The 21,388-nt window shown below is 54.3% G+C and overlaps 7 protein-coding genes across 7 annotated transcripts; 4 read left to right on the forward strand and 3 right to left on the reverse strand.

The window, feature by feature from the left end:
• Positions 1–325: 325 nt before the first annotated feature.
• J4E78_003492 (uncharacterized protein) lies at positions 326–4,113 on the forward strand (the record flags this gene model as incomplete). Its single annotated transcript, XM_049364132.1, has 2 exons — positions 326–374; positions 422–4,113. 2 exons carry the CDS (start codon positions 326–328, stop codon positions 4,111–4,113), a joined length of 3,741 nt encoding a protein of 1,246 aa, XP_049224797.1.
• Positions 4,114–4,551: 438 nt separating this feature from the next.
• On the reverse strand, positions 4,552–6,780 carry J4E78_003493 (uncharacterized protein; the record flags this gene model as incomplete). The annotated part of the gene is made up of 1 exon (XM_049364133.1): positions 4,552–6,780. One exon carries the CDS (start codon positions 6,778–6,780, stop codon positions 4,552–4,554), a length of 2,229 nt encoding a protein of 742 aa, XP_049224798.1.
• A 611-nt stretch (positions 6,781–7,391) lies between these two features.
• Positions 7,392–8,037, forward strand: J4E78_003494 (uncharacterized protein; the record flags this gene model as incomplete). Its single annotated transcript, XM_049364134.1, has 2 exons — positions 7,392–7,422; positions 7,475–8,037. The coding sequence occupies 2 exons, from the start codon at positions 7,392–7,394 to the stop codon at positions 8,035–8,037; spliced, it is 594 nt and encodes a 197-aa protein (XP_049224799.1).
• Positions 8,038–8,261: 224 nt separating this feature from the next.
• J4E78_003495 (uncharacterized protein) lies at positions 8,262–10,382 on the reverse strand (the record flags this gene model as incomplete). The annotated part of the gene is made up of 1 exon (XM_049364135.1): positions 8,262–10,382. One exon carries the CDS (start codon positions 10,380–10,382, stop codon positions 8,262–8,264), a length of 2,121 nt encoding a protein of 706 aa, XP_049224800.1.
• A 762-nt stretch (positions 10,383–11,144) lies between these two features.
• On the reverse strand, positions 11,145–12,341 carry J4E78_003496 (uncharacterized protein; the record flags this gene model as incomplete). The annotated part of the gene is made up of 1 exon (XM_049364136.1): positions 11,145–12,341. One exon carries the CDS (start codon positions 12,339–12,341, stop codon positions 11,145–11,147), a length of 1,197 nt encoding a protein of 398 aa, XP_049224801.1.
• Positions 12,342–14,500: 2,159 nt separating this feature from the next.
• On the forward strand, positions 14,501–16,888 carry J4E78_003497 (uncharacterized protein; the record flags this gene model as incomplete). Its single annotated transcript, XM_049364137.1, has 1 exon — positions 14,501–16,888. The coding sequence occupies one exon, from the start codon at positions 14,501–14,503 to the stop codon at positions 16,886–16,888; it is 2,388 nt and encodes a 795-aa protein (XP_049224802.1).
• A 587-nt stretch (positions 16,889–17,475) lies between these two features.
• J4E78_003498 (uncharacterized protein) lies at positions 17,476–19,831 on the forward strand (the record flags this gene model as incomplete). The annotated part of the gene is made up of 5 exons (XM_049364138.1): positions 17,476–17,947; positions 18,004–18,735; positions 18,784–18,923; positions 18,973–19,566; positions 19,622–19,831. 5 exons carry the CDS (start codon positions 17,476–17,478, stop codon positions 19,829–19,831), a joined length of 2,148 nt encoding a protein of 715 aa, XP_049224803.1.
• Between the last annotated feature and the right edge of the window lie 1,557 nt (positions 19,832–21,388).

Consider the following 21,388-nt stretch of genomic DNA (forward strand, 5'->3'; position numbering starts at 1 on the left):
CGCGTGCTTTGGTTGCGCGGTCGAGTCTCTGTCGAAAAAAAGATTGGAGCTCCGGCAGAAAGGCAGGCGGTGCGAAATCTTGGCGGAGGCTAAAGTGTGGCTCTTAGTGGCGCCCTTAGCGCGTCGGCGCGTCACGTCGCGTGTCCCCGGAAGTGTCTTCGATCATCGTTGACGGCGACGACGACCACACGCCTTCACCCTGCACCTCCGGCTATTGCAATCACCTGCCACGCCCTGTCACTACTATATTTGGCTCTCACCCATGTCTGGACTACTCGCATAATCTTACAATCTGTAAATGGCCCTCGCAGCAGTACAACCTGCAATGAATCTAGAGGGCAAGAACGTGCATCCATTCTTTACCAAAGCTACCAGTATGCCACCATACTACTCGCAAATCCCGCGCTTACCTAATTCCTAGACGGCCACGTACCAGATCCATCGCCAACCGCAATCGCAAACGCAACTCCCATCGATCACGCACTCGACGATCCAGAGACCACCGAGGCCGATGCCAATTCCACCCAAGGACAGAAGAAGAGGACGCGAAAGGCCGACCCAAAGAGCAAAAAGGTAGCTTCTCACGCGAAGAACCAAGCCTCTCTAGACCAATTCACTCGCCCTCCGACGATACAAAACAATGATCGAGCCAGCTCGGGCAACGCGAACATACCCGTAGAGGCTTCACTAGAGGTCGACCCAAACCACGAGCGGAGGAAGAGGCAGAAGACCGCGTCTCCAGAGCCTTCCATTCCACCAACTTCGGCGCAATCCGAGCCCAATGCATTCAATTGGCACCAGCAACTGCAGGTGGAGGCTGCGCGGCCGATTGAGATGCAAGGGTTACCAGAAACAGCGTTTCAGACAGGTGATATGGTGGTAGATGCAATACAAGAACAAGCTGTCGCGCCTGGCACACAGCCTCTGCCAGACTTGGATACAGCCGCCTTTCCATCCGGTCCTGTCGCAGACGAACCTCAGAAAACAACCCCGAAGAAGCAGATAAGAGTTACCAAGAGCGGCAGACTAGTCTCCAGCCCACCAAAACCAGCGTTCGATACCGTAGCCTCACCGAAGAAAAGAAGAGGTCGCCCGCGCGCAAAACCAAAGATACTTCCCACCGTGACAGTCATACGATACGGAACCGATGCAGCAAGCCGATCTGCTCTGGGCCAGAAGATTGAGGAAATTCTGAACGCAAAGAAGAAGCTGGCAACGCGTCCCGCGGCTCAAAAGAAGGCGACATCGAAACCAGCTGGGCCGGCCAAGAGCACACATCCCTTCTTTCTCGGCAAAGCCCCGAATGACGCTCTCCCAGCAAAAGTCGTCGCACAATTGCCACCTCCAACCCCAAGGAAGAGCGCTGTGACTCCGGGAAAGCTGCGCGCCGAGACTCGACGAGATCCATCGCCTGAGGGCCCACCGGTTTTCAGGCGAGGATTGCAGACAAGTAATGCGGGAAAACAATCTGGTCTTAACGGAGTCTGCTGGCCCACTTGTGAGAACGCGCATGTCCGCAACCTGGAATCCCCATCGCCGTGTCTGGACAATGCCACATGCATGCAATTGCCACTCAGACCTCGCAAGCTGAAGCAAGCTGTGGTGATACTACCGGAACACGAGAACGTGGTCGCGAGGCTGGCGCGAGGCCTTCAGGGTTGCAGTAGGAGCGAGAGTCGATCAGTTTCCGAGTTTGAGCCTCCTGAAGATGTTCGTCTGCCCAAAAGGCTACTCACTACTGGGTCGGAGATCCAGCGCCTGGTACGTGAACAACTGCTGGCTCAGTTACCTTCTTCAGAGCTTCCAGAGAAGCCGTCTCACCCCGCTGTCAAAGATCTGTTCCGAGAAATCGAGCATTGTCTCACGCCATTTGACGAAGCCAAATGCGAGTCCCAACCTTGGACTCTAAAGTACTGCCCGAAGAGTACATCGCACGTTCTGCAAACTGGCATTGACGCAGTGGTTCTCAAAGACTGGTTACAGAGTCTGACCGTCATGGCTGTAAGCGGCGCAGCCAAAGTCGCTACAACGCTGGATGTCAAGCAGCCGCCGCGGAAGAAGCGGAAGAAAGCTCTAGACGATTTTATTGTAGCGGACGATGAAGAGGATGAGGAGGACATGGTCATGCTTCCAGCTGCGGAAGGGACCAGCTTCACACACCCGAGATCTTACAGACAACCGCAGTGGACGCGTAACAAGAACGTCGTACTTATCAGCGGTCCTCACGGCTGCGGGAAAAGCGCGACTGTGCATGCCGTCGCAAAGGAAATGGGCTTCGAAGTATTCGAGATTCACGCCGGTATGCGCCGTTCAGGGAAGGACATACAAGATAAGGTCGGTGATATGACCGGGAATCACCTCGTAAATCACAAACGCAACGCACCGTCCGTGCAAGAGACTGCTCAAGCGGCCGACGACGCGAATGATGCCGACAGAGACACTGCTCTAGAAGAGGACATCAATAGTGGCCGACAAGGGACAATGACCTCCTTTTTCCAAGTCAAGACCGGAGCCGGAGCGGTCAAATCGAAAGTCAAAGCAAATGAACCAGAAGTCAGCAAAGGCCCTGCACTCGTAGCTCAAGCTACACTACCCATGGCACAAGCCTCGCGTAACTCGCAGAAGCAATCGCTGATCCTCATCGAAGAGGCTGATATACTCTTCGAGGAAGATCAGCAGTTCTGGGCGCAGATCACAAAGATTGCATCTTTGTCCAAGCGTCCCATCGTCATCACTTGCAACGATGAGCGACAGATACCCATGCAAGACTTGCCCCTTGCAGCTGTCCTTCGGCTATCACCCCCTCCCGTGGACCTGGCTACAGATTACTTGCTTGTTCTTGCTGGCAGGGAAGGTCACATCTTGGAGCGGCAGACTGTAAAAGAAATGTATGAATCGAAGGACCACGACCTACGAGCTAGTATCATGGAACTTGACTTCTGGTGCCAGATGTCTGTAGGCGATAGGAAGGGAGGCCTCGAGTGGATGTACCAGCGTTGGCCACCTGGTAAAGACTTGGACGAACACGGTCAAACCTTGAGAGTTGCCAGTGAAGGCACATATACATCTGGCATGGGTTGGCTATCACACAACCTCTTCGAAACGCAGGGCAATCCGGCGTTTGATAATGAAGAGGAGCTTTTGCAGGAAGTCTGGGCTGATTGGGGTATCAGTCCGTCAGCATGGGGAGCCTCTGAAGCAACCGGTGCACAGTCATCCGAAACACCCAATACGGATCGGACTGATCAACTGAAAGAGCTCGCGCGTCTGGAGGATTACACCGACTCACTCAGTGCTGCCGACGTGTTCTGTCGCGTCGACCTACCCACATATGAGTCCAGCTCTCACCAGCCTACCGACTCCACCCAGCCACTGATTACCGACAAAGCACGCCTTAGCTATACGCTTGCCGCACCTCTACTCCAAGTCGATCATAGCTCAGACTTCTTGAGTCTCGACACCGCCTTCTCCACACAAACGCATCTGCTCATCCAGCGTACATACCCGGACCTCTCCCAAAGCCATAGCCTATCAACAACCCTCCATCTACGCACAGAAACCGACTACGCAAAAGCTATACTCCAGCATCGCAGAAACCGAAACGCAGACACCACCCTCACACGTCTTGACTTTGCAGGAGCCCTCGACCCTCTCGCCGCACCACCAGACCAACTCCTTCCCGAGCGCACTTCATTCACTCTCACACCATCGTCGTTCGACCGCACATTCAGCATCATCACGCTCGACCTAGCACCCTACGTCCGCAGCATCGTAGCCCACGAGCAGATCCTCGAAGAACAACGTGTCCGCATGTCGAGCTTACTGACCAGTGCTGGTGGAATAGGAGGCAAAAGAGGTAGAACCACGCGAGCAAGTCGTGTAGCACTCGAAGGTGGTGTCAGGGAAACAAAGAGGAAGGATAGGTGGTTCGATGCCGACGTAGATTTCGACGCTGTCATGCGCACCGCGGGTAGGGAGTGGGCGGGCCTGGGCTGGAGAGGCGAGAATTGGAATGAGGAGAGTGGGGAGGAGGGTACGGCGAGTCTGGCGGGGACGCAGGAGGGAGTTGATGATGGGGACGGGGATGTTGTGATGCAGGGTTCTCAGACGTGAGATCAAGATCTGGTTGATGTATAATGTATATAGATGCACAATGTGTGGGAGCGTTTGGCATTGCAGTTTTTTGGAAGCGAAGTACGGAATATAGCATAGACGAGTACACACATAGTAGGGCTGAGAATATTACTACCGCACAACACGTTTTAGGAAGACTGAAAGTGGTACGTTTGATAAATTGATAGCATAGCAGTCAAGAATAGCGATGACCCCAAAAAACTAGCTATGCGATACCCACACGAAAAAGATAAGTCAATCAATAACGCCAACCTGACCCTGTCGGGCAAACAGGTAACCTCAACGCCAAGTCCCATGAAAACATGCAACACCCTCATTTTCATCCGCGCCAGCACTATCCTCTCCACTATCCTCCCTACTCTACAAAACACCACACCACGCACCCTCCAGCTTAACCCGTTTCGCGCCGCTACCAAACTACGTAGCCGACACCAACGGCAAACTCTGCCTCCCACTATCCCCTCTACTCGACGCATTCCCCGCCGTGCGCATAAGATGCGGACTAACCTTCGGCACAAGAGGCGTTGACTTCGGCGGCGTCGAAACATCCGTTTCGGACTCGTAATCCGAGGTGAGTTGGGTGGAAGGCGCGTCTTCGGATTCTGCGTCGCTGGCTTCGGTCTCGGGGTCGTGTTGGATGATTGGGTGGGTGGATTCAGTGGGGGTACTGATTGTGAGGGAGGGGGATGTGGGTTCTGGGGCTGGAGGGGCGGGTGATGCTGGGTTGAGGGTGGGAGGTGGTTGTTTTGGTGTGGGGAGGGTGTCGAGGAGATCGTCGTCGTTGTCTTCGGGTAGGGCGACCTTGATGGCCTCATCATCCACGACTGTAGATGCGTCGATGGGAAGATCGGCTGGTGGTAAGGGCGCTTCTTCTGCTGCGGATGTAGACTCTACTCTGGCGTCTGGCGATAAAGGAGTGCTTTCGTCGATGCGCTCATAGAAGAGCATGAAGACGTTGCCTTGGTGCGCTTCTTCCTCGGACACTGGATATACACTGTCATCGCTGAAGCGCCACCATTGTTCTTGCTGTGGTGCCGATGAGTCTTCTTGTGAGTCTTCCATCACAACGTCTTCGCTCTCCTCGTCTTTTGTTGATGACACTTCAGCGTCTTCATCGCTCTTGGGCTTAGGCGCAGGTTTAGGGTGCGAACGGTAGCAGACGTAGTGACCGTTACCATGCGAACCATAGTGTGTGACAGCGGCGCGCAGTCGGTATTGGAAGGGCGAGTCTGTCATGGGCTCATCCCTTGCTAGCATCGACTCCCTAGGATCCTTTGGCCACTCCTCTTCCGATGAAGCGGGTTTTTGTGAACCATGAGGAATGCCACCCAAGCACCAGTTCCCAAGATCCAACACTGATGGATATGCGACGCCTGCGGTATTCTTGAATGGCATACCAGTATACTCGTTAAAGCTGCTTCGGTTGACGTGAAGGACTAATGATTGGGGGGCTCGCGCAACGACTGCCTGTTTCGACTTTGTGCTCTGCACCCAGTTCTTCTTTGGCACGTTCAGGGTCTTCAGCAGTGTCTTATCTTCGAAATCCTCCTTTTCGAGTGCTTCCTGTACAGCGTCTAGTCTTGCCTTCAGCGGCGATTCCGGCTTGCCAGCGACTAGGGGCGCGAGTGTCTTCTCCAGCTTAAGCAGCGTGCATTTTGCGCATTCGACGCCATCGATGAATTCTAGGGTCGTATACTCGTCTAAACATTCGCGGACGTCGTAGTTGTAGTTCCTGCCAAGGGATACGGTGATGCAGTTGAACGGAATGAGCGTGAGGCCTTCAGAGTAGCCGCAAGATGTGCAGCCAACGCGCTGTGCGAGGCGTCCCTCGAGCGGGTTCGATGGAATCTGAGGTGATGTTTCCGTCGCGTCCGGTCCGTTTTTTGTTCCTTCTTGCGCTTTCTCATCCAGGTCCTTAGAGTCACTGAGGCTCTTTGTAACTTCAAGCCACGAGACAGAGGACCGCCTTTTACTGCTCGCAGTCTTCTTGACCTCCTCATCAAGTGCATCCAATATCTTGCTATAATATTCCTGCGCGTCCTGCTGCTCGAAAGTGCTCATCGACTTCAACTTGCCACGGATCCAGAAATGCTGACCCGTGTTCGCAGGGTCGTTGAGCTTAGTGATGATGTCGAATAACGCGCCATTTGTGCTCTCGGAGGTAAGCGCGGGGTGTGCGGAGGTCGTCTTGGAAAGGTGGTCGCGTAGCGATGGAAGGGAGGCGAGGCCTTGGATAACGCTGTTCTGGTAACAAGAGTTGCTGATATTGCCCAGGCCTGGTGGCACGTCGCTGGGGCCATGCGAGAAGGCATTTGCGACACCTCGTACCCCCTTTTGTAGTAGGTTTCCCGGACTCATGCCAAAGAGGCTACCGAACATGCCGCCCTGTTGTGTGGTGTCGTCGTCGCTGGTGCTGGAGGTTGTTGAGCTGAAGGAGGCGCTGCGCATACGCAGGACGTCGGTCGCCATCTCGAGAAAGCGCTGTATAAAATCCCAGACGGGAAATCCGAGTACGTCCAAGGCTTTAAAGAGGACGTATAGGCCGATGATAGCGCCTAGCAGAGCGGACGTGATGGTGGTATGCGACTGGGTTGTGTTCCAGCGTTGTTGATAGGCCTCGAATTCGGGGTACTCTGCGTAGCTCATAGCTGGGTGCAAGGTAGGAATAAATTTGAAACGCTAGGCTGCTACAGGCAGGCTGTGGGAGCGGCGGTAGCGAAAGGCTTTTCCAGGTTGAACTAGGAGTATGGGTAGCGGTTGCAGGCGCAAATGGTGGGTCTTTCAACCTTCGGGCCAGCGCATGGATATAGTCAGACAGAGCAAACGCGGCGGTGTGTTTGTCTGCGACATGGGCGAGAGACTGGGTGCGACAGTCGGGGCGACGGCGACGGCGACGGCGGTGGTGGCGGAACGGCGTGAATATCTAGGCCAAGGGCGAGGCATCTGAAGGGTCATCGGGGAAGGTGCGGGAGCGCGCTAGCGGCTCAAGTGGATCCCGTTCACGAGCTAGTGGGGACTTTTGGAGATTTTGGAACAGGTCTGCAGGCTACATTAAACTAAAACCTTGCAAAGTAGGTGACCTAACGTTAACGTAGCCTCCAGGCTGTCCAGCTTTTTCCTAGGTTGGCGTGCGAGTGCACACGAGATTTCACTAGGAAGTATACCACGTACCGTGATTTTCACAATCAATCGCGCGTCTTTGCTCAATCCCTTCACACCACTGGAACTCTGTAGCGACAGCCAGAAACCAACACACAATGGCAAAGACAGCCAAGGTCAAGAAGCGCCGTATATACCACGAATACACCATCCTCATGAACAACTGCTAACAATCACACAGCGGTGAGCATCCACTCCCGCACCGCCCGTCGCGCCGTCTCCCCCTCCCTCAACCTCGACAAAGCCGCCCAAAAACCCGCCCACACAACCCGCGACTCCGCCTCGCCCTCGCGGCCCTCCAAAGTAAACCCCCACGCCCTCGCCGCAAAAGATGCCGGCATCCAGAAGAAGCGTAAGAAAGGCGCAAACATGACCCGCGCACAACGGTTACGCTACGAAAAGGGCCTCGATCGTGCGGAGGAAAATATGGAGAAGCTCGAGAAGAAGCGGATGAAGAGCGTGGGCAAAGAACAGAAGATCAAGGATAGGGCCAAGCAATGGGAGGACGTCAATGGCGATGGCACGAAGAAGACGAAGAAGCAAGTTGCGCTTGAGCAGTTGGAGGCGGAGGAGAAGAGGAAGGAAAGGGAGTGGGTTAGTGATGAGGATATGGACGAGGATGAGGCGGCGGCCGAGGACGGTGCTGAGGTCAAAGATGGTGAGGTCAAGGGCGACGGCAAGGAGGTGGATGTTGAGATTGCGCAGAGCGTTCCGGCGCCTGTGGAGGAAGAGGAGATGCTTTGAGGTAGAGCGAGAAAGAAAGAAGGCTCGAACACAAAAGTCACGAAGCATATGATACCCAAAAAGTTACGAATTGATACGTTGGACTTCTCGTCATCGTCATTTCAACGCCCACGCTCATTATCGGTCGAAATGATGTGCTGATATACAAGCCAGCTCCTTCGTCAATAACAAAGAAACCCAGGCTGCTAGTACCGCCCTGTCCCTCGAAACAGATGCACAAATCATCAACCCCTCCTACCCCATCCATTTGCATAGTCATTGTCTGCCTCCACCGCTGCCCTAAGCTGATCCTTGTAGGAGTGGTAGAGTTGCCTGATGCGCCCATTCTCCTCCATCGTATCCACAATCTTTCGTGCCTCCTTCTCCCTCTTGCGATCGCTTCGTCCATCTCTCTTGACTAACTTCTCCGCTGTCAGGTGTCCCTCATCCTTGAGGTAGTCTTTGACCCATTGGTAGAGATTGTAGCGCCAGTGGTACAATGTATGCGCAACTTGGGCATTAGCTTTGCATGTTGAGCCGAGTGGGAAGCGGTGGGACTCTGGTGGTATCCGGTCTCCTTGGTAGTTGAAGGTTGGCTTTTCGCCGTTGAGGTGGGTTTCAGAGTCGGCGGATAAGGCAGAGTCACTGCCGCTATCGCTGTCATCTGAGGCATTGGCGAGAGGTTCCAGTGTCTCCGGATGGTAGGGCTGGCCTTGGAAGAGGACCTCGAAGCTAGCTGTGTGGTTGGTTCGGTTGCATGCTTCGCAATGTGGCGACATTACGGCCCTTTCGGCAGCGCTGAGTTCGTTCATCAAGAGCAACGGTCTTGCGCGAATGGCTCTGGTAAAGTCTGCTGTCCAGGCTGAGGATGTGTACTTGGAACCTGCGAGGCCCTTCACCTCATCGTCCAGTTTGCGGAAAGTCAGCACGTAGACGTTCTTTTCCGCATCGAAAGCTGGATGAATCTTCTTCATGACCATCCACTCGACAGCGTGCTTGAACAGATCCCGTGTTTTCGCGCGCGACAGACTGAACGCCAGACGCATTTCGTCGAGATCGTCATTGACAGACGGTTCTCCGATCACATTATCCGGATCGTCGTCGATGAAGTGCTCATCTTCTTGGTCTTCCTGGAACATGTCAAGGGCGTTGGCATCGCGGTCTGACTCTTGCTCGTCGTCTTCGATGTCATCCTGTTCCAAGATCTCAAGATCACTGTCTGGCTCTTCCTTGATAACTTCGAGTTCAGACTCGGAGTCTGTTTCCACCACAACCGCTCTTTTGCGCCCAGGTGTCGCAGAAGAGGGCGGTTCATTGGTACCAGCGCGTCGCCTTTTCAATGCCTCTAGAGCTTCCTGGCGTTTGTTTTTGGGCTTGCCTTGAGTGCTTCTCAGTCTGCCGCGATCCGGTAATGGAGAGGATCGCAGAAACGCAAGTTCTTCTTTCAGTTCGTCTTGCTCCTCGTCGTCCTCGTCGTTGTTTGCACTTCCCTCGCCCTCTTCCTGATCTTCATCGTCTGACGCAGAATCCCCAAGATTTACAAGTTGAGGCGTGGCTGGCGGCTCTTCCTCGTCTTCTGGTGACTTTCGTCTTTTCAGTCTGCGCCTCGTGCTTCGAGGTGGGCTCTGCTCCTCTTCTTCAGCGGATGGGGAACGTCTGCGGACGATCTTCCGCCTCAAGCTCGGTGCTGGGGTAAGAGGTTCGTCCTCATCCTCGTCTTCGTCTGGTGTCGGGGCCTTCTCTGCAGTCTTTCTTCGGCTGCTGCGAGTCGCAGGCCGCAACTCTTCCTCCTCTGGTGTACTCTCCTTCCTCTCTCGCTGTTTGCTGGCCTTCGAAGACTTAGTCTTCCTTTTCTCTTCCTTCTTCTTGCTCTTCGGTTTCTCCGATGTATCGGATCCGATCTCGATAACACGGCGTTGTCGTTTGCGCGGGATGACTGTGACTGTCGGTTCCTCGTCTTCAGATTCGCTAGGCGTCGGTGCTCGTCTCCGCTTTCGCGACTTCGGTTGCTCCACCTGTACTTCGTCCTCCTCTTCCGACGTCTCTGAGCTGGCAGAGCCATTGTTCGATCCATCGAACATACCACGCGCTGTGCCCCCGACTGGCATCCCTAACCGCATCGCCTTGTTTGTTCCCACTACCAACTCGTCCTCGCTCGAAGAATTAGGCTTGTCGTTGTTGTTGCTCTTGTTGGAAACTCTGCTAGGCGCTCGTCTTGTCGGTCTCGTAGCCGTGAGGTTCGGCCGCGACGGCGAGGTTCCCATAGTCGTGGCGGCAGTAGATTTAGTCGCGGGTGAGGATTGGGAGGCAGGTGAAAAGTTGATTTTGGTCTGCCGTTTGCGATCGCGCGCCTTCTTGGGTGCCATCTTGGCGTGTCCAGTCTTGGAGTCTGCTTCACTATGGATGTCTCTCACTGAAGTGTCGGCCCAGATTCTATCTTGCGCAGCGCCGTCGCGTCGGACAATCGCGTTGCGAGAACGTCGCTGTAGATGTGCGAGTGTCGCAAACTCCCGAGGACGAATGCGCGACTATTATATTATTCAAAAGTTTGTAGAGAGTGCTCCAAGACGGCAACAATGCGTCTTCCTTTCGATGACGGTGGGGCGGCAGAAAGAGTGCGCATCTGCAAGGCCCCGGCGATTCAGGCAGGCGCGCGAGCACGTGCGCTAGCGTCATGCGTCTACGCGAGCTCCAACTGCCCAGATGGCAACTGCACATACCGAATTTGTAATCCAGATCTTCAAACAACGTTTACACAAATCAAATTTCTTTCGCCGGCTGTCACTCTATCGTTTCTTTCCGTTGTAAAAGCTTGGTGTTGAGACTCTTTTGATACTACATCCATGGATGACCTCGGGAGTCCGACTATATACCAAGGTACCATCTCAACGACCGGCCCAAACCAAGAGCAGACCCTAACCTGAGTCAAATGCTTATTCTTCTGTTGTCCAATTAATGTCAATCGTCAAAAGAAGCATTGTAGAAATGGCGGCGCCAGCCGCGTCACAGTCGGTCATATCATAAGGCGATACATCCAATGGTACACGTCTTCTTGAAGCTCTTCTACGTAAACCCTACTCGTCTCAAAACTCCACCTCCTCTCCACGCTACCTAGCGAATTCCTCTATTTAAAAACTTGACTTGAAATATGCGGGGTCGACGCCCTCTCTGATCCTATCTCGCTCGAAATCCCGCCAGCGCTTCGCCCACATGTCATCAGATCGCTGTTTGACATCGATCGTTTCCCCAGTTTTCATCGATCTCTCTATATCAAGGTAAGCTTCGTCGAAAGATCCATAATTAAGATCAATTGCCAATCCGTGAATCAACCGTTCGTAATATGCGCTGTCATCCTTCTTCTTTGCGGGATCTCGGGTTCGTTGCAATACCCCGGATCCATCATCTTCTACACGACCGTGCCAACTACCCCTACGAGCCAAAGGCTGAGCCGAAGAGCCCGGTGAGATCTCGCGGTGTGGGCGCTGGTTGACTGGCTTCTTGTCAATAACCAAGTGCTTCTTGTCGTCGATCGGTTTCTTTTGCACTGCTTTGCCCAGCTCAGTCTTGTCATGGAAGCTCAATCTACGAGCTCGTGCGCCAGCGGCTGGAGGAATAGCTATCGCACTGTGCTGCGTGTGATTTGAAACTAGGGGACCCTCCATCTTGTCGTACTCTGCACCCCATTTTGATGGCGTCTTCCTTGCTGGTACTTTGAACGTTTTGAGGTCACGGGCCTCATCATATTCCTCTTGTTCGCTCCGTTTGTATACTTCCTTATGGTCCACATGCGGGGTGAGCATGAACATTTCATGATGCCTGTTTTTGCTCTCATCGAGTATATTTTTCCTCCTTTTGTTCTGAATCATGTTAGATTTCAACTGTTTCTCCTTATTTTTCGAGTGAAACTTTTCCGCCTGCTTTTGTTTGTGTTCAAGACGCTCAGCTTTTATCTGCTCGTCCCAGCCGTTCCCCCAGTAGCTATTTTTTCTCTTCTCCACGGTACCCTTTCTTATAACTGCAGGTGGTAGGCCCTTTCCATCGTCTGGGGGTGGAACCCACTTCTTCTTGAAACTGGGTTCTGGTTCTCCGGCCCGCAAAGCTTCCAAGGCTTTGACCTGTTGGCGATAATTCTTCATCTCGATCTTGCTCTTTGGTGCCAACACTGGGTCATACAGGCCCTTTCCTTCATCTGGGGGCGGAAGCCGCTTCTTCTTGTTGAAATTGGGTTCTGGTTTTCCGGCCCGCAGTGCTTCCAAAGCTTTGAGATCTTGGCGGTATATGTTCGTTTCGATCTTGCTCTTTGGTGCCAATACTAGGTCTTTCATCGTGTTCTAAAAAGCTTGAAGATATCACTTCCTGCGTGGACGGATGCTATTTCAAGAAGTGGGGTATCGATGGGATGTCAGGCGTGATATAGCTAGGTGACGTTGATATAGTCTCTTTGCAGTTGTGTGTGACTGCAGTAAGCGTGGTTGGTTGATATGCTGATGTTCGCTCCAGGCGAATACTGAATGAAATGATGAGTAACTGGAAAGGTATATGTAGTTGTCGATAGTATAAGGCGTGTTCTAAAGAAGCAACACAAGGATAGTCATGTCGAGGGATACTTATACCTAGCACATCAATTAGGTTCACATACTCCTATGTGAAAACGCGTTCGTTGAATTGAATGTTGCTTCACATACATATCTGGTAATGGAGTGTGCAAGACAAACAGTTCAAAGCTTTACGTACGGACTCACGTACTCAGGTTTTCACAGGACATCTCATAAGTCAATGCTACAAACCCGCTTGATATCCTCAAAGGCGACGATACCCTCGTTCAACGAGCTCCAGGGCACCAAGCCAGCCGATTCTGATACCTCTGTGCACCTAGACGGTTTTAGATCCCACACTTACATATGAACATTTCTAATTATTAGAAAAGCTACACCGCGCCAAGATACAGAGAGCAAAGCGTAAGATACTGTAAGGGAAGTGTAAAATAGAAGAGCGCGCGTGTTGGAAGGGCAGTTTGGACCGGCATGTCACGCAGACATACAAATTAGTTGCATGCGGTGTTCAAAGTCTACGCTCGATTTGAGACGCGAGTATCTATTTGTCGAACTCCAGCGGATAAACGTGGAGATGACGGTTTTGGTGATACCTGTTCGCTGTATACATAGTCCCAAATTATCGCAAGCGGTGAGAGCTGACAAGAGAATTCGGCTGACAGCACGTTCCACAGGTTCGTCATGTCGCGCGACACTGACTGCAGGCTACGAGCAGCGTCAGGATCGGAAGTCGGCAGCATGTAGTGTCCCTTGGCGAACAGCTGCAGAGGTGTTCACGGAAGGATCAAGCGCATCAGACCAGGCTGAACTGTGTTGGTGGTTCTAGACGCGCATGGCCAGAACGTGGGCGTGTTCAAGCTTTCCCGGATGTTCGCCCGCACGAAGCAGCTTGTCCCGATTGCCTCTTGAGGTTGGTGTTCTCCAAGGTTGAACAGATCGAGACAGCTCGATTCGTATGTCGAATGACTGAATGCGCTCTCTTCAATTAAGCGAAGCGCATGCACGTGGTCGACTCGAAGTGTTTTTCGGACGATGCCCGGCTACAACGGCTGGTATACAGACCACTCGTGATGATGTGTTCGCTGGTGCATTACGAGGACGCAGAATCCGGTTTTGGGATGAAGTCGACGTTGAACTAAGAATATCGATGTTGTTGTGCGGACTGGGCTTCAGTCATGGTGCAGCTGTCACCGAGATCACGCCATCTGTGAGCCTCAGGCCTGGGCTGGGATAGACGCAGTAGCAGTAGTGAATCTTAGCCCCGAGCTGTCGTTTGAAGCGTGAGCAGGGAACGGGCAAACCATATTCTCTACCTGTTCAGCATCGCATGAACGTATTGATTTGGCGGTGCAGTAGCGGCAGGGTGGTTAGATTTTGCTGTCAGTGCTGGGGAAGGCATCCAGCTTCCCCAGTCGCGAAAAGAGGGTCCCCCATGTCTCCCCGATATGATCCGAGGCTGCGCGCCTGCCACCCTGCGCCGACGAGATTGGTTCATGCGCGGACGAGACTCACCCTGAGGAGGCTGCACAGTGTTCGCGATTGATACGGGCGAGAAAAGCCCAGAGCGCGCGTGAAGCAGTTTGGAGTTGCACACGCGGCCCACTCTGCTGGCTTCAGTCTGCGACGTTTCGGGCTGCGGAGTGACTGGGGGCTCCGCGGCTGGTGGTAGTTTCTGACTTTCTGTTTGGAAGGGCCGAAAGACGCGCCAATCAGCGGCGGGCAGTGGCAGTCTGGAACGGCAGGTGCCACCGGGACCGCCTGCATTCCCTCAAGCTTCGCCCAGACACCTCCCACTTGGCCTTGACGCTTAACCCACGACGGCGACCCTCGACCTCAACACCACACACAGGCCATGTCGCTCGTCTGAATCTCCATGGGCTTCTTCTACCGGACACGAACTGCTGCTGGACCAGTATAACCGCCGACCGAGCATGTGGGAGGCCGAGTCCTGGCGGCATGGAGCGCCTCTCCTGGACCGTCGCGCGCCCGATGCCACCCGACCCTACGTGAGTATCACGACCGCGACGCCCTCCACGCACGCGACTGACGACCGCTACCAGCACTGTCCCTCGTACAAGCTGCCTGCCCACGGTACCATCGAAATTTCGCCCGGCAACACCATCACGCTCGACCAGAATGCCGTCTTCCGCCCGCTCTGCACCAACACGGCCACCCAGCAGGGCAACATCGACGACGGCACGGGGGGCATCACCAGCGTCGCCGACATGCGCGACCCCTTCCACGCCTCCATCACGCCCCAGGCCTACGCGACAGGCGCCGCGACCGTCATCGCCTGGATGCTCGTCATCATGCTCATCATCACACCACGCACCTTCTTCGTCGGCAACGCTTCGGGACGCTCAGGGCTCATGGGACGACGCGGCATGATCAGCGGCGCAACAGGGAGCGGATCGATCATTGGAGTCGGAAGCCGTCCATGGCTGCAGAAGGCCGCGGCCCTGACCGTCGCCATTTCGCTGACGCTCGCCACCGCCGACACGTTTAAGATCGCCGAACGCCAGTACGAGGAGGGCTTCATCGACGCCATGGAGCTGCGTGACCAGGTCGTAGCTGGCATGGAAATCAAGGTTTCGCGCGTTGTTTCCGACATCTTCCTCTGGCTCGCACAAGTACAGACTTTGATACGCCTTTTCCCGCGCCACAAAGAGAAGGTCATTATCAAATGGGTCGGATTCGCTCTCATCCTGCTCGACATTGCATTCAGCTGTCTAAACAGCTTCGGTCCCTATGAGAACCAACGCCGCCCCGCACATTTCGATACCGCGATCCCCGCCCTTAGCTACCTATTCCAACTATCACTTAGCATGCTCTACGCCGCCTGGGTTATGTACTACGCCATCACCAAGAGACGATACGCCTTCTACCACTCCATGATGTGGAACATGAGCGTCGTTGCTCTGCTATCCATCATCGCCATTCTCACACCCGTCGTATTTTTCATCACCGATATCGCCAACTATACCATTGCCGGATGGGGAGACTACTTTCGCTGGGTAGGGGCTGCCGCTGCCAGTGTCATCGTTTGGGAGTGGGTGGAGCGCATTGAAGCGCTGGAAAGAGAAGAGAGAAAAGACGGAATTTTGGGGAGAGAGATATACGATGGAGACGATATGCTCGACAACACCCCGTCCGACTCCAAATGGCCTTCGAAACGCAAGGGCCAGCTATCAGAAAAAGATGAGAAGAAGAGTGGGGGAAGCTCAGGCGGCTTCGGCGCGTTCACATCAGCACATGCCGGTCGCTTCAACGACCTTGCTCAGAGGTTTGGACGCAAGATGACCGAATCGCCACGAGCAGAAGCACGAAAGAAGCGCACCATCCACATCCCTGCACCACCCCCGGTTGTGCGAAGGTCCGCATCTGCTGCACGTGGAGACCGCAACTCGCGGGCCTATGTACGAGTGCAGACCCCGCCTCCGGTACCAGTCATCGCATCACCGGTCAGCAGGACAGACACCACCAGTGCTGACTCGACTGTATACACAGTCCGCTATCATCCCATCAGCGATACACCTGTGAATCCCCGGCACGCACCGGCAGACGATCGACCAGGAAATCGTGAAGCACAACCACAAACACAAGACTCGTCACAGGAACCTCAGGCTCAACCAGCTGATCCTGAGGATCCTGAAAAGGGAGGAGAACTGGAACCTGTCACCAGCCGGAGTAGATTCCAATGGCAAGCTTTAGGAAACCCATTCCGACGAAAAGGACGGACCCCGCCAAAGGAACTCCAGAGAGGGCAGGTCATCGAACCACTCGCGGTAGACGACGTCGCAGCCAACATACCCCCTCGCAACTACAACGGGCTAGCTCTAGCCGATCGCCTGGGTACCTTTGCCGCACAGCAAGGCGAAAAGCTCAGGTCGAAGAAGAAGCCTGGGTCACAGCACGAAACGACTCTACCAGTTACAATCATTCCTGCCCAACCTCGGGGCCAAACCTGGTCTCCGGACATTATCCGCCAACAGCAACAAGCGCAACAGGACGAGTCCTCTGCCAGTGCGGGTACGCAGCAAGCGAGTGCGCCAACTCCGAGCGAACAAGGTCAATCTCATGGAGGGACTAATTCAAGCGAGGTCGTCAACCTGTCGGCCTCGCCAAACTCCACACGCACTCCCCGTATCCGGTTCTCGCCGGCAGCCCCGCTTGGTCGCCAACACAACACTGGTGGTCTTGGGACTGAGATGCGACAACCGCCATCTGCACCGAGTTCACCGTTGCCACAAGACGAGTCGACTTCAACCATCGACTTTAGCAGGCCCGAAAACCACACTCGGACAGATCACAACAGGTAGCTTGTCAGCGCACCATCTTCTCTCGCATGTTTCTGTTTATATTTCGAACGTTGATAGCACGTATATACCCCCACATTGAACGGCGCATTGGTGGCATGGATTGAGGACAGTGGAAACCCCACACAGCATTGGCATGGAATGGCGCAATTGGAACTTAAAAAATCTTTGGTGTTTGTATGAGGGATGGATACCCGCCGGCCATAAGGTCAGGCTCTTTGATTTAGGTGGAATGGCGCAAGCCTGGAACGACAGGGGGAGCAGTGGATACTGCGATCTATTAAGCGCTATAGCATGTACAGCAAAATACCAATAAATCAGTTAATCATACGTTTGCACTTGTCAGTAACACCTACGTTTACAGTTGTCAAAAGTCAAGCAGGGTGTGCCAAGGCATTGATAAGGCTGTGACGATCTGGTAGGGCATGGGACGGGCGTTAGTGGAGCCCGGTTCCTTGCACCGCCGCATCATAGCTCCATGTTATCATCGCGTGTAGCACCTCCAGTCTAAGCTGTGGCCCTGCATTCTGTCCATCGACGACGTGCAGCTTAGAAATAATTAGTCGGCTGCGCATCTTCTCCCGGCGACAATGTCTTTATTCGGTGACGATGACCCGCCGCAGCGCGCGAAGCAGTCGTCGTCGCTCTTCGATGACGATCCCAAGCCCGCGGGCAAGACGGGCAACAGCTTGTTCGCAGACGACCTCGACGCCAACGACTCGCCCTGGGGCTTCCCCACGCCCAAGAAAGCCGGACGCGAAGCTCTTGTCAAGTCGCTGCTGCCTGCCTCGGACGTGCCCGACTCGTACATTGACGCTTTCGACGCACTGCTAGACGCTGGCGACCGCGAAGGCAATGGGGTCAGCGTGGAGGGTGTCAAGAAGCTACTGGCCGAGAGCGACATCCCCGGTCACGCGCAGTCCAAGATCCTCGAGATTGTGCTACCGTCTGGTGGCAGCGCCGAGCTGGGCAGGAACGAGTTCAATGTTGTCTTCGCCCTGATTGGGTTGGCGCAAGAGCATGAGGACATCACCCTAGACAGCGTCGACGAGAGGAAAAGGAGTGAGTGTTAGCATTGTCGCGCATGCCGCGAAAGAACGACATTGACGCCCCGCCAGATCTTCCCGTCCCGACCGTGACGCTGCCGCAGTCCACCAAGGCCCGCGAACCATCACCTCCTCCCCAACAAGCCCAGCCCCCGACTCCTCCCGCGCCGCAACGCCAGCCGTCTGCGCAGCAACCGTCTCCTGCAAGCAAGTCGAGCGCGCCTATGCGCAAGCAATCCTTCGGCGACCCAGAGGCGGATCCTTGGGGCAGCCCCGACCTGCACAGAGGCCACAGCCACGCGAGCTATACAAGCTCGCAACCGCACACCAACGGCTCGAGCTTACCCCCAACCGCACGAACGACGAGCCAATTTACAACACAATCGACCGCCGCTTCCTCCAACATCCCGCAGCCCGTCCAGCCAAGTTCTTTGAGCAGTGAAGGTGGCTGGGGCGGATACAATGGCGGAGCGAGCCAGCCATTCGCTGCCCCTGGCTTGGGTGAAGAAGGCTTTGGCGCACCCGCAGGAGGAGAGGGTGGCTCCAATGCGACACCAGAGTTGGGCAGATCCATTGGGCGACTGAATCCAGGCGGCAGTGGGAACGAAGAGGTCATTACCATTACTGCGCTCTCAGAGAAAGAGGGCATGTTCATGTTCCAGCACCGCAACTACGAAGTTGCCAGCTCGAAACGCACCACAAAGGTCGTGCGCCGATACAGTGATTTCGTTTGGCTGCTGGACTGTCTGCACAAGCGGTATCCCTTCAGACAATTGCCATTGTTGCCCCCGAAGAGGGTCGGTAGTAAGTATTCATCCTGCTGTGGCCTTGATACGTATTGAGATTTCTTAGTCAACGGCAACCCAATAGCTGCGGATGCCACTTTCCTCGAAAAGCGAAGAAAGGGCCTTGCGCGCTTCACCAACGCGCTCGTACGGCATCCAGTGCTGAACCAGGAGCAGCTGGTAGTCATGTTCCTGACAGTACCTACGGTAGGTTTAATCTGTTTGGAGACTGCCTAGCATGTACTGATTGGAACAGGAACTCGCAGTATGGCGCAAACAAGCCAACCTATCCGTTCAGGAAGAATTTACCGGCAAGCCCCTACCACCGGATCTCGAAGACTCCCTCCCGAAGACCCTCCCTGAGCTCTTTGATACCGTCCGATCTGGCGTCCGACGCAGCGCAGAAACCTACATCACCCTCTGCAGCATGATGGAGCGCCTCTCCCGCCGAAACGAAGGAATGGCAGCGGAATACGCACGCTTCTCCTCCGCTCTCAGCGGACTCACAGAGTCAAGTCAAGAAACATACGCCGTCGACACAAACGACGTGCCGTTGTTGAACGAGGGCATGAACGCTACAGCGCGACACCTCGACTCCAGCAGACAATTGTTAGAAGACGAAGCAAGAGGATGGGAGCAAGGTGTTCTCGAAGACCTGAAGAGACAGAGAGACACTCTAGTCAGCGTACGCGACATGTTCGACCGCCGAGACAAGTACGCCCGCGACAACATCCCCCAACTGGAAAAGCGCATTGCAAACAACGAAACTAAACTCCACAACATCCGCCAGAAACCTGCCGAGCAGATCAAGCCCGGTGAGGCGGAGAAGGTGGAGGATGCCATTTTCAAGGTTAGTTTTCAATCTCCGTTGTTCCATGAGATGGTCGTCTAACGCGTGATACTAGGACAAGGAATCCATCGTCCAACAACACGCCCGCGGCGTCTTCATCCAGGAATGCATCCGCGATGAACTGCTCTTCTTCCAAAAGTCGCAATACCACGTTAGTAGACTGCATCAGGAGTGGGCACAGGAACGTGTCAAGTATGCGGAGCTGCAGGCGGATAACTGGCGGGCGTTGAGTGAAGAGGTGGAGAGTATGCCTCAGGCGGAGTAAGCAACACGTGTGTTTGTGGAATTAAGAGAAGGGGAGATAATGTCTCCTTGTCCGTTTCTTCATGGCAATCAAGGGCGATGAATGAAAGGGCATAGCGGTGATGGATGGGTGAATGACGGATGCTCGTGCTCTCGTCTTCTTGAACAGTTGGTTGTCGGATTGTCATGAGCCAAGGTTGTAATTTGTACATGTCTCTTACGTCTTGTTTTGTTGCTTTCGTTCGCGCGCATTTGATATCAAGAGGTCGACGTATATACCTGTGTATGAATGAGATTGGATGCTTCTGCCTTGTCTTCATTGTGCATTTGCTGTTTGCTTGTCCTGTCGATACTGTATCATCTCCTGCTTGATGAGTTCTGTGAGATGACGAGGGAGATAAGCGCTCGCCCTACACATGACTGTAGTATAGTAGGACTAAGAAGGCCGGGCTGTCGATGATGAGATATCGTGTCGGGGTAACGTGCCCCAGGTCCCAGTTGTCGATGATAGCCTGCATCATGTGTCCTGAGTTCGAAAGACGCTCCTACATCAGTGCACCAATAGCCCATGTCTTCACACCACAGGTGAGAGCCGTATTGTGAATTCAGGATTGATTTCTCATTGCATGCAAGGCCGGGTATCCCCCATTGCCCGTAAACACAGTATGAGGAAATACGCCATGCAGAACCATCCGCACCCGACTACAAAGCCCACTCTCTCAGCTTGCTTTTCCTTTTATCTCAGACCCATATCCGTCCTCTTGCTTGATCGTGTGGGGCGGTCGGGTCGAGGTAACATTGTTGCATCGTATCGTCAGGTAATCATCGTCGTCACATGCGCCTTCTACTCCAGCCCTCGAAGCGTACGGTAGAGAGAGAGAAAATCTATCGGTGCTGTTGCGATGTGAGTTTGCGTACATTGTAGAAGGTACAGAAGACGTACCTTGACGAAGCCAATGTCGGAGCTCTTCTCGCGGAAGCACTGACGGCAGATGTTGAGGCCGTACTTGCGGATCAGACCAGCGGGGTGGGTGCAGACGCGGCTGTGAGTACTGTGTTAGCCATCGCGTACTGGTATCCTGGCCCGTTGCATCAGGTGCATCCAATCCCTCCCCTCGCGCAGACCAACACGGTGCGCTCGCCCTGGCCCCAGCCGCATATATAATCGGCGCCTCTTCCCCCTCCCTCCTCCATCTAGTGTATGTATCGACATTTTGTATTCAAACGTACCACTCGCGGGAGCCCTTGCCGTAAGTCCTAGGGCGCGAATACCAGACCGACTCGTGAGACATGATGTGTGGTTGGAGGGTTTTGGACGGGGGATTGTCGCTTGCTATTTTCAAGTCAGCTAAATTTGTGCTTTTACGGCGGTTCCTGTGACGGCTGCACAAAAAGGGCTACTGACAGTATTGACTTGTTGTCGGCGGTGTTGAAACGGGCGTGCGTGGCTTGTCGGGGTCACGATGCTCGACCGTCGAAATCGAATATTGTGTGGGGTGGTCTGTGCTGGCCGCTAACAGCCGGCGCCGCCGCGGGGGCAGCCCTCAGAACTGATCGCGACGTTTCGCTGTGCCAAGAG

The sequence above is a fragment of the Alternaria triticimaculans genome, assembly GCF_023758025.1.
Source record: "Alternaria triticimaculans strain BMP 0046 chromosome Unknown scaffold_3, whole genome shotgun sequence".
NCBI lineage: Eukaryota > Fungi > Ascomycota > Dothideomycetes > Pleosporales > Pleosporaceae > Alternaria > Alternaria triticimaculans.